The 12426-nt window shown below is 42.9% G+C and overlaps 1 protein-coding gene across 1 annotated transcript in view; it reads left to right on the top strand.

Annotated features, from left to right (window-relative positions):
- SPECC1L (sperm antigen with calponin homology and coiled-coil domains 1 like) overlaps positions 1-12426 on the top strand; it is a 126521-nt gene that overhangs the window by 72637 nt on the left and 41458 nt on the right. Inside the window, exons 10-11 of the mRNA XM_034642180.1 lie at positions 4317-4466; positions 4997-5068. Coding sequence (XP_034498071.1) covers positions 4317-4466; positions 4997-5068 — 222 coding nt within the window. The remainder of the gene's footprint in view (positions 1-4316; positions 4467-4996; positions 5069-12426) is intronic.

Here is a 12426-nt window from a genome sequence, read left to right as displayed (position 1 = left end):
TCTCTAAGTAGAATATGGTAGTTGGCGTGTGTCAGCCTCTGCTACCTAAAAAATCTCTTCAAAGCTTAGTGGTTTAAAAGAGCAGTTGTATGATTTTTCACATTTGTGTATTGACTAGGCAGTTCTTTGTTGACTTTGTATGGGCTCACCCCTTAGCCACTGGGGCCTGGGCTCAGCAAGGATGGCTGGGCCACTCTCTCCATGTGATCTTTCCTCTCAGATTCCTACATGGTGCTGTGTCTCAAGCTTCAACCAAGTTGTAAGGCTAGCCCAGACTCAGAGTTGGGGGTTCTGCAGAAGGTTCATTATGGGCCGTTTCTTAGCAGTCTAGCACAAGGGCATGGCTGATCCATCATAAACAAGTCTCTGAAGTTGCTCTTCCTGGCCACTGTGGAAATGCAGACCCAGAAGCAAGGGAGATTATTGTTGCTCTGTAGTGCTCATGAGGCCTCTCACTGTGCCTTTGTTGGTCAGCCACTTTTGGAAAGAGTGGCTGTGGTGGAGTTTTTCTACATAAGAGAGAGTAGCCAAAGGAAAAACAGCCATAGACCTAGTACCTAGTACCCTTTGATACAGGGTAGCCTTGGCCATACTCTTCCTAAAAACTAGAATAGGATTTGGGAGCATTTTATTTTTGAATGGAGACTTTTGTACTTTGTTAACTATTGGCCATGTATTTTACAAGTGAATCTGTTGGTGTTTTGTTTTGTTTTTACTTTTTAACTTTTTCCTGTATGAAATTTAGAGTAAAAGTGCACTCCTTCTGCATTTGTAATGTTGCAAATTAGTGGCTCTTCATTTGCATGTGTGTAGAAGGTGTTAATGCCCTTAATTTACAAGGAAGGGGCAAGGGAATTCTAATCCCACTGTAAATTTAATGCTTTTTATATGCTCTCTGTTAATCAGACGTTTTCTATTGACCTCAAGATGCAAAATACAAACTTCAAAAGAGAAATTTCTTTAAGTAATATTTGTTAATTGAAGTTTAATATTCAAAGCATGACTTTGTAAATCTTTGTAAAGATAGGAGGTGAAAAATCTCATCTCTATAACTTGATTAAAGTTAATAATTACAAGCCACATTCAGTAGCTTTTTAGTATTTGGTTGGCACAGTGCTTCTCAAATCTAATTGTGCATAAAAACCATGTGGAGAGGTTTTAAACACATAGATTCCCAGGCCTCATCCTAGTGAACAAGAATCTCTAGGGAATAGGGCCTAAGATTGGGATTGTTAGTTTTTCAAAACTCCCTGAGTGGGAATTCTACTTCTGTCTCTGAGGGAGTAACAGGCTAGATTACTCTGCCACCCCAAGCAACTCGAAAGCTGTACAAATTATAGGAAGCAATTATATTCAGACATGTACAGCAGGCAGTATGAGACTGTGGTCCTTAAATAAAAGTCCTGCCAGGCCCACACTTCCTGTTGGGAGGTTCCAGATGGTGGTGCAGGGGGGATGAAGCCAGATGGAGGCAGGAAGAGGGAACCAGCTGGGTCTGAGGAGACACAGATCGGTGTTCAGGGAGATTGAGAGTACTGGAATTTGCAGGGCAGAGGACCTGGGAGGAGGGAGCTACACAGAGGAAGGGCCTCTGCAAAGGCATCCCTGTGAGTCTTTGCCTCAATGCCAGTCTGTGCAGGCACAGGGTGAATCCCCACAAGGCTGAGTAAGAACAGTTTCCCAGGAAAGAAGAGTCACCGGGGAGCTGTCAGGTAAACGCTTCCCATAGTTCACACAGGGCAGGGAATCATTTGAGTTCCCACTGGCCACTGTGGAGAAATTTTGGAGTACTTGGAGCATTCCTTAGAGACCCCTGAGGGCCACACCCTGAAGTAGGACTGCATTGCAGCTCTTGAGTAAACACTGCTAGCCTTGCCCTAAAAGACCTTAAAAGTAAACCTCAAAAGAGCCAAGGAGATCCATAAGTAACTGGGGTACTCAGCCTCTGAAGTGCTTCTTAGTGACTCTCACCTCCCAGAAGTCACGCTCTTGTGGAATCAGCTCCTCTCGAGTGTTGGCTGGACTTCACGACTCACTTCTGATGAATAGAGTATGGCAAGAGGGTGGGATGTCACAAGGTAAGGTTATAAAAGATTAGCTGCTGTCTTGAGGATTCCTCTTGTCCTTTCTTAGATCTAGTCACTCCAGTTGAACAATTGAAAATTGAAATACTTAGCAATACATTTAATAAAGTGTGCAAGATCTGTATAACGGAAAGTATAAAATATTGCTGAGAGAAATTGAAGAAGTAATAAACGGAGAGAGACATCATGGACCGGAAGACGCAGTATTGTTACTATCTTACAGCTGTCCCTCACGTTGGTCTGTAGATTCAGCACAATCCCAGGGACAGTCCTGCGTGCTATTTTGTAGAAATTGATAATATAATTTTAAATTTATGTGGAAATTCAAAGGACCCTGAATATCCAAAGCATCTGGGAGATTAAAAAAAAAAAAGGAAACAAATTTGGAGGACTTCTACTACCTGATTTCAGCACTTAGAGTAATTAAGACAGTGTGGTACTGACATAGTTTATTTATTTATTTGTTTGTTTGAAATCTTCGTTAAGCTGATAAACAAATAAACATCCCACAAATAGCCAGAGTACCAGCAGCTGCACCTACTGACATAAGTTTAAATGTAGACATTATATCAGTGGATTAGACAATCCAGAAACAGGTCAGCTGATTTTCAGCAGAGGTGCCAGGGTAATTCAATGGGAGAGAGGTAGCTTTTCCAACAAAGGATTCTGGAACATCTAAAATTTATATGGAAGAAAAATAACCACAACTGTTACCTCATGGCATTTATAAAAATTAAAATTGATTGTGGACCTACATGTGAAAGCTAAAACTACAAAACTTGTAGATGAAAACATTAGAGAAAATCATCCTCATCTTCAGGAAGGCCAAGATTTCTTATTTGGACATAAAAAGAAGGAGCCATGAAAGAAAATTGATAAATTGGACATCAAAATTTGAAACTTTTTTTTTTTTTAAGATTTTATTTATTTATTCAACAGAGATAGAGACAGCCAGCGAGAGAGGGAACACAAGCAGGGGGAGTGGGAGAGGAAGAAGCAGGCTCATTGTGGAAGAGCCTGATGTGGGGCTCGATCCCACAACGCCGGGATCACGCCCTGAGCCGAAGGCAGATGCTTAACCGCTGTGCCACCCAGGCGCCCCAAAATTTGAAACTTCTGAGAGACATTAAGAAAATGAAAAANTGCTTCTTCCTCTCCCACTCCCCCTGCTTGTGTTCCCTCTCTCGCTGGCTGTCTCTATCTCTGTCAAATAAATAAATAAATAAATAAATCTTTAAAAATTAAAAAAAAGAAAGAAAAATGAAAAATAAGTTATAGACTCAGGAGAATGTAATCACAATACATTTATCTGTCAAAACATTTATATTCCAAGAAGACGTCTTTGTCTTCTTGATTGAAGACAAACCAGTAAATAGTGACAAAAGATTTTTTAAAAGCCCCTTCCTTAGAGAAGATACACAAATGGCCAGTAAACACATGAAAAGATTTTCAACATCATTAGTCACTGGGAAGTAAACATTAAATTCACAGTAAGATCCTGCTATGTACCCTTTAGGATGGCTAAAACTGAAAGACAGTCTCAGGTGTTGGTAAGGATGTGAAGAGGCTGAACCTCGCACACTTCTGCTAGGAATATAAAATGAGTAGTTAGAGGTTCACTAGATTAAAAAGGGCTGGAGGAAAAGCTGGGAAAATAAGCATGACAGAAAGGACAGTGCCGGTAAACACCATGGTCTGTGTAGAAATGAATAGTTTGGTGGTATTTGAGCATTAGACGGAGAAGGCAGGAGATGAAGCCGAGGAAGTATTTGTGGCACCTACTTGTGGCTGCACTAAAGAGGGATGCATGTATCCGGAGATGAGGAAGCCAGTGGCAGAGCCATTGTGGTGGTGCTGAATTAAGATGACAGGCTGTACTGGGGCTCTCGTAGTAGGAGCATGTCCATATTTCGCTGACGGGTGTGTAATGGTTAAGAATTCTCTTTAAACAAAACAATGTCCGTGTACTGGTTGTGGTAATATGCTGTAAATGTTACCATTGGGGAAGACTGAGTAAGGGGCACAGGGGATATTTCTGTATGAATTTTTTAAATAGTATATTGATCACATTTTGTGCTATTAAGTGTGTGGAAAGAATGATGGGGATTCATCATTCTTTCTGGAAAGAATGATGGGGATTCATAACTAAGTATTCCTCTCTGCAGTGTTGACTTTTTGAGTCCCAGCTCTAGATTTATGCTAACTTTGATGCTGTTTATGTTATGATTTCAGAGACATTCCATAAGTGGACCAATCTCTACATCCAAACCCCTGACGGCTCTGTCAGATAAGAGACCAAACTATGGGGAGATCCCTGTTCAAGGTATATCTCATATGGCACAGTATTTCACTTCTGCTATTTTGATTCTTCTGACTTTTTTGGCTAACTAAATTGTGATTTTCTTTGTTTTTGACATTATTTCTGCTGATCTGGTATACATCTTTATCAGAAGCTTACTAATAATATGTCTTCCTTACAGATAGAGAGATTAGTTATTAACAAATGCATCTTAGAAGACAGCTCTCTCAGCATTATGGAGAGCCCACATCATTACTAGGCATTTTGTTTACATAGTTCTTCATGTGGTATGTACTGTTACCTACATTTTATAGATACTAAAAATGAAGTTTCAGAAAGTTAAATAACTTAACACAGGTTAACAATGAACAGTAGACCTGGGCAGCCTGACTCCAAAGCCAATTCTTTTAACCTCTATGCTCTGTATTATTGTCCATAAGAGGAAACTGAGACTCTGAAACATGAGGTTGAGATGAGGCCTGTTCCTTCGTGCACTTTAAGGGGCTTGGCTGTTTTCACACAGCTTTTATGTTAGAGCCAGCACCAGAACGCACGTCTCCTGACTTTCGAGGTCAGAGCTCCATCTCTGACCCTCTACTGCCTCTTCCCGCAGAGTGCTGAAGTGCACTGGAAAACGGTTTGCAGCATTGGGGCATGGTGCTGTGAAGTGCAGGCTTCGTTTGGGGTAGGTGTGGACGTGCCCAGCCGGGATGCACGCCCCTCAGGAGCCCCATGCTCCTCTCAGTTGGTGTAGGCCAATTGCCTCCAAGTGTTCCTCCGTACATTCTCTCGGTTGTGGCAGTTAGCCTTTATGCATGTGACTACAAGGTTTCAGCAGGTGTGGGTTAAAGAATAAGCAGACTTGTGAGAATTAGTCCTGCAGACACCCAGAGGACGCTCTGTGGGCTCCGTGGAGCACCTGTGCAGGAGGTGTCCAGTTTGGCGGTGGGACTGGCCCTTTCCCTGCGAGTTGCAGGTATACCTCATATTCAGATGAGCTGCTTGTGCACGTACTTAGGGATAATGGAGCACAAGATGGTGCTGCTGCTACCTTCCCTGCACAAGGGCTTGCCTTCTACCCCTCCTTCTTGGCTCTAGTGCATTCGTTAGTCATGACTTTGAGGTCTTTTCTCCCCTCACAAGGTCCTTTTGTTAAAGGAAAAAATAGTGGAAGGTCTCAAGTCTGTCTTTACATTTTGACTGTGTTCCTACCCTTGCCTCCCAGACGGACCCACTAAGGATTATGTATGTGTAGGGTGCCAGTGAGCAATCTCTCTTCTGGGATGTTCATTTTGATTTCCATAATGCCACATTTTTGTGTCTTCTCCCTCCCTCCCTGCTGCTCGTCCATCTCCTGTGCTTGATCCCCCTTTCTGACCTATAAACGGTGGGGTACCTCCCAGCTCAGTTCCTAGGCCTCCCTTCTCTGTCTGTATTCACTCTGCTACTGTATTCTTTCTCATGGCTGTACTGTTGTTTGTCAAACTGATATCTCCAGCCTGTTTCTCTCCTGTAGACCCAGTTACCTAGTCGATAGCTCCATTTGGATGTCAAATAATCTCAGATGGAGTGCATCCAGGACAAGATTTCTGCATTTTCTAAACTTGTCCTACCTGTAATCTGTCTTCTCCATTTCAGTTAATGGCAGTTTTATCCTCCAGAAACCTCAGTCATCCTTAACTCCCTTCTTTTTCTTAGACCCCACTTCTGCGAACTATTAGGTTTTTTTTTTTCCATGATCAAATCAATTATTATTATTTTTTTAAGTAGTCTCCATGCCCAGCGTGGAGCCCAACACAGGGCTTGAACTCATAGCCCTGAGGTCAGGACTTGAGCTAAGATCAAGAGTCTGATGCTTAACTGACTGAGTCACCCAGACACCGCAGTCAAATCAATATTTAATTGAAGTATAAATGACATATAACCTTATATTAGTTTCAGGCATTCATGTTTTTGTACATGTTGCAGAATGATCACCACAAGTCTAGTTACCATCGGTCACCATACAAAGTTACAGAACTGTTTCGTTCTTCAGGAAAGTCCATTGGCTCTACATCCAGAGCTGGAGCATTGCTCTTCCCTCTGCCACCACCTCCTTGGTCAAGCCACCATCCTCTCTCACCTGGGTTCTGACAAAAGATTCCTAATCCTCCCCTCAAATGTATTCTTTTTCTTTTTTTTTTTAAGATTTTTAAAAATTTATTTGACAGAGAGACAGCCAGCGAGAGAGGGAACACAAGCAGGGGGAGTGGGAGAGGAAGAAGCAGGCTCCCAGCGGAGGAGCCTGATGCGGGGCTCGATCCCAGAACGCCGGGATCACGCCCTGAGCCCAAGGCAGACGCTTAACAACTGAGCCACCCAGGCGCCCCAATCTCACAATCTATTCTTAACCCTACAGCCAGCCTAATCCTGAAAAATATAAATTTAAACACTTCATTCTATTCAAAACCTTCCCCCGGCTCCCCATTTCTCTCAAAATAAAAGCTAGAGTTCTCTTAGTGGCCTCCAGGCCCTCCCAGCGTGGCCTTGTTGCCTCTCTGGCCTCACCATGTTTCTCTTTTGTTCACTCTGCCCAGCCACACGGGTTTCCTTGTGCTCCCTGGGCCACGCCGGCATACTCCCAACCGCAGAGCCTTGCCCTGGCACTTCCTCTGCCAAGCACTCTGCCACATGTCCACGTGGCTCCCTTGGGCCCTCCTTCAAGGCTTTGCTCTGGGCTCCCCTTAGCTGGTGAGTGCCATGTTTAAAATTGTAAACCGCACGCTCCTCCACACGCCCCTTTCCCGAACCCCTCTCCCCCTTAAAAAACTTTAAGTACTTAGCCCTTTAGACATACCGCATAGTTACTTGTCTATAACTTTTACTGTCTGCCTCCCTAGACCGAGAGGTCCGTGAATTCAGGGATTCATGTCTCTCTGGTTCACTGTGGTATCTCAGCCTCTGTTGTCATACTGGGCTCTTGATAATACATGTGAGATGAGTGAATGAAGTGCAAGTTAAAGCATGTAAAAAGGGCTTAGCACAGATCTTAGCCCACAGTAAATGCTGTTAGATTTTGTTACAGTTAGCATGTGAACTTCTTAGTAGCACAAGTGGCTGAGAAGGATGGCTCTTTATTGTCTGAGTGCAAGGTTTCAGTTTGTCACAAGGCTGCCAGGGTCTGCAGGATTTTGCTTAGCTGCCTACAAGCGGTTGTGAGAAAGTATCACTACACATTATATTTTGGGCACGTTAAGGGTGCAGGCCCCAAGGGCAGAGATGGAAGCCAAGGGTTCAGGAGCATTCCCATTCAGCTGCCTGTTGCATCTGCCCCCATTCTGTCAATAAAGTCAACCTTTTGATCCAAGTACAGTTGGAACCAGGAGCCAGGATGCCACAGCCTTTGAGAATATGTATAACACTGGGCCTGTGACAGCCCTGTGGGAGTGACCTCATCTGGAGAGCCTTGAGGTCATCCTTGGACACCAGAGAAAACTGAGTCCCCAGCACCCAGTTGGCCTCGGAAGAAGGTGGGGATGCCGCATGCTCCAGTGAGAAATGACTCAGGGCCTTCCAAAACTCCTGAGGCCATGCTAACACTGAACTTTGGAGCCTTCTCCCCTTTGAGCAACTACCTTCCAGACTCTTCTTGATCAGCTTACAGCAGGACAAGGTTTACTGGGGAAAGCCAGCACCAATAGCATTTCTCGAATTTACTTACTAATAAGACTTACCTGAGTCGTGAAATAGGAATCCTGGGCCTTACCTCAGGTCTACTGCCATGGACTCTCTAGGAAAGGGAGCTTGGAAACGTCATTTTCACAGGCACCCCAAGTAATTCTTAGGAAAGGACAAATTCGGGAAATTGGGCAACGAATTTAGTTTTTCCTATTACCTTGGCTTTTGTAGGTACAGAACGGGGGTATAGAAGATCCGTGGGCCAAGGTTATTGACACAGAATAATTCAGCTCTGCTGAATTAAACCTTTCCCTGGCTTTCCTCGTTTTATTATCTGGTAGTATATCAAATGATATGGCTATTGAGGGTATGGTCCGTGTGTGTTAATGATGGTCTACGTCTCCGCTTCAGTCCGTTATAATGCCTTCGTGGGGCTTAGCTGAAGAGGGCAGATACAGGAGAGAGCAGGACACATACTTAGGTGAATTTCTATCTGAGAATTTGTTGATAGTGTGGTCTTTTATTTTAAACAGTCATTAGAGAAAGGAACAACTTATAAAACTAAAAACAACCAAGTGATTCTTGGTCATAAAAAGCCACCATGGTTATCTAAACTGTGATAAGAGAGTAGGATTTCCAGGCTCTCTCTTGAAATGCTTTTCTTCCTTGATTGTTTCTTTTATCGTGGCATAAATCAAAGAATAGTCTATAATTTTCATTTTGAAAGTTTCAGTGGCTTCATTACTGAAACTTTCAAAGATGCTCCTTCCTCTTCTACACTTAAATTAGAGAATTTGGTGTTTTTTCCAATTAAATACATTATAATAGGCATGGGGTTTTTTATTCTATTTTAGCATCATGCTTACATGTCAGTTGCAGGAAAATATATCAGAGCAGAGAAATCTTACTATAAATGGACTAATCAAATGCTCTTTTGTTGGTATTGTTGGTTTAGGGTCATGATTGTGCCACTTCAGTGACTCTTTTTACCTAGGATGTGAATTAGCATTTATGGCCTAATAAGCAGGAAAGGATAGATCTGCTAACTAGGTACATGGATACAGGTGGTTGAAAAGGTCTTTACTGACCCCACTTGCACAGTGTGATTTTACAAGATCCAGAGCGTTAAGCAAAGACCTCAGCTGGATGTTGCAAATCGTTGGGGAGCCTGTGTTTTTGACCCATATCAGGGTGATCTCGTAAGTTCCCTATCTGTGTCATGGTTCAGACATTTGGTATCTGAGAAAGTTGATTAATCCAAGTGTATTTATGTTCTGTAAAGAAATTCATACTCTTGGGGCGCCTGGGTGGCTCAGGTTAAGCATGTGCCTTCGGCTCAGGTCATGATCTCAGGGTCCTGGGATCGAGCCCCGCATCAGTGCATTGGACTCCCTGGGGAGTCTGCTTCTCCTTCTCTCTCTACCCCCCCCAACTCGTTCTCTCTCTCTCTCTCAAATAATAAAATCTTAAAAAAAAGAAATTAATACTCTTATCATCTGTCTGAATTGTGTTACTTGAGGTTATAGATATAAAAAGTTTTAAAAACACAGTATTTTGAAGACACTGATTTATGGTAAGGGTACATATAGTAAATGTATACAGAGGAAGTTTTACTAGAAAGCCCAATCTTTTTAAAACTTATATAGTCTCTTAAGTTAAATAAAAGAAAAAGAGCTTTGTTTTTTTTTTCTTTTTTTTTTAATTTTATTTACTTGAGAAAGAGAGCACGAGTGGGGTGGGGGAGGCAGAGGGAGAAGCAGACTCCCCGCCTGGGCAGGGAGCCTGACGCGGGGCTTGATCTCAGGGTCCTGAGATCATGACCTGAGCCAAAGGCAGATGCTTAACCGACTGAGCCACCCAGGCACCCTGAAAAAGAGCTTTCTATTTAAAAGTTTCACAGCAATTTTTATTTTCCAGAGGGTAGATCTAAGTCAGATTTCAGCTCGGCCCTAGATCCCACCTTAGTGGGAAATTCCTAGGAGAAATTCAGATAGAAATCCTACCTTCTTGTATTTATAGTCTGGTGAATAGCTATTTACTTCTAACCTTTCCCCTCCCTCAACCCTTTCCTTCTTTTCTCTGTGGTTCTTGGTATTTGTCTTGATAAACCAGAGTATCTAGGCTCCTATTTTTTCCCCCAACATATTATTATAGGAAATTTCAAACATACAGAAAAGTTGAAAGAAATTGTATGGTAGATAGCCACATCTCACTATCTAGATTCTTTAGCACTTTGCTGTGTTTGCATTTTCATGTTTATCCATCCCCCTACCCTTCCTTCAGTCCATCTTGTTTTTTAAATGCTTCCCAAGGTAACTTGCAGTTGGTACATCTGAGCATGCATTGAAATATTTATTTAAGGTGCTCTGTCTTTAAACTCCATCTAACCTCTTTTCCTTCAGTTGAAAAACCTGTTCAGTTATTTTGTTCTTAATTTCAGCTCCTTGGAATCCGTGCTTGTGGTTTTCAGAGGTCAGTGAGAGATTTGGGCAGAGTCTATATACAGAATTTGTGATTCTTTCCGGTATTTCTCCTACTTCCTCCCTTTTCAGCAGCTTTGGTGGTCCTGAGATCTGTCTTCTGCTTCTTCAAGGCAGTAAAGCTGTGGGTTTTCTACCAGCTGTCTTATATGGGCTCACCTGGGGCCTGCACTCATGCCTATAGCTGTAAACTGGGAAACTTGCCGCATGCTCTTTCATTCTTTCCACGTGTTTACTCCTTTCATTTTCTGCCTGCTTTTGGATTCTCTTCAGTGCCTTTAAGTGGTTGATTTTCATATTTTTTTCAGATTTTATACTCATTTTGGCAGGAGCATCATCCATTTGGAACTACTCTCTGAACAGAAGTTGGCTATTTAGGCTCCTATTTTATTTTATTTTTTTTTTTTTAAAGATTTTATTTATTTATTTGACAGAGATAGAGACAGCCAGCGAGAAAGGGAACACAAGCAGGGAGTGGGAGAGGAAGAAGCAGGCTCATAGCAGAGGAGCCTGATGTGGGGCTCGATCCCATAACGCCGGGATCACGCCCTGAGCCGAAGGCAGACGCTCAACCGCTGTGCCACCCAGGCGCCCCTAGGCTCCTATTTTAAAACTCACTGTTTTGCCTGTAAATTTGTTTTGGGAAACAAGAAAGGGACAACTGCCTGTACCTGTTTATTTCTGTGATTTCTAGAGTAAGAGAATTAAGTAGCAGACTTAGTATGCTCCTGTTATCGCTGCCTGTCATTGGATGTGAATAGAACATCTCTGTGTAGGTTTTTCCCTTCCCCTGAGCCCTGGATCTCATCCCCTTAGGCTGTCACAGATGCTGTTAGCCTCAGGGCATGATCCCCTTCTCCCACATCTTCAGCTTTACCCTGTCTTTTGACTCCCTTCCACTGTCATTTAAAAATGCTCACATCTTGGGGTGCCTGGGTGGCTCAGTCAGTTAAGTGCCTTCATTGGCTCCCCATTGCCAGCAAGGTACAGTCCAAACTCCTTAATTTGGCCTGTTTCGCCTGCATGCTTTCCCTTGCCTGTTCTGACCCTCCCAGCCTGCCTTTGCCACCTCATCTGTTCCTCTTTTGCCCCGTCCTCTGAACATCGCTGCCCTGGAGTTGTTCTGGTGTGTGCCGAGCACTCAGCTGGGAATACTGTCTCCCCTCCAACCTCTCCTTTGCCTGTGTAAAAGCTATTAATTACCCTTCTCATCTGAACTGAGATGTCATTTCCTGAGGAGGCTTTTCCGGATCTCCCCTCAAGAGCAGGTCACATCCCCTGTTGTGTTCCCAGAGCCTCCACATACTTGTTCTTTCCTAGCATCCTTCACTTGTAATGATTTTTTTTTTTTTTAATGTCTGGCTTCTGCTCTAGATTCTGAATTCTGTAAGAGTAAGCTTCTTGCCTCCTTTCTTCCTGTCTCTGACCTTCTCACCAAGCTCAGTACCTAGGAGTAGTAGACACCCAAATGATTTTTGTTTAACAAATGGATTAAAGACAAGAACAACTCCATATAGGAGTAGAATAGACTGTATTACTGTAAAACATAATCTCTCCTGCTGCCACATTTGACTGTACTACGCTAATCTTATTTGCTGAAGAGCAATAAACTGACAGTTTGACGTGCAGACGGAATCCAGTGGCTGACAGCAGTAGTAAATGGACGTGCTCGCACTGGGACAAGCGCCTCCGAGCGAGTTTGATTCTCACAGTGAAAACACTTCATGGAATGGCAGCAGACTGTGTTGTGCCCATTGAAGTTGATCACAAATAATTTTGAAAAGAATAATCTTATTGAGGCCCTCAGTACAATTTTGTACATTTTCAAAAAGCAAGTATTGGTTTGTGGTCAGGGACCACCTGCCGAATAGAGACAGATCTTTTTTTTTTAATTTTTATTTTAATG

The sequence above is a fragment of the Ailuropoda melanoleuca genome, chromosome 14 (assembly GCF_002007445.2).
Source record: "Ailuropoda melanoleuca isolate Jingjing chromosome 14, ASM200744v2, whole genome shotgun sequence".
Lineage (NCBI taxonomy): Eukaryota > Metazoa > Chordata > Mammalia > Carnivora > Ursidae > Ailuropoda > Ailuropoda melanoleuca.
This window is presented reverse-complemented; position numbering and strand designations above follow the sequence as displayed.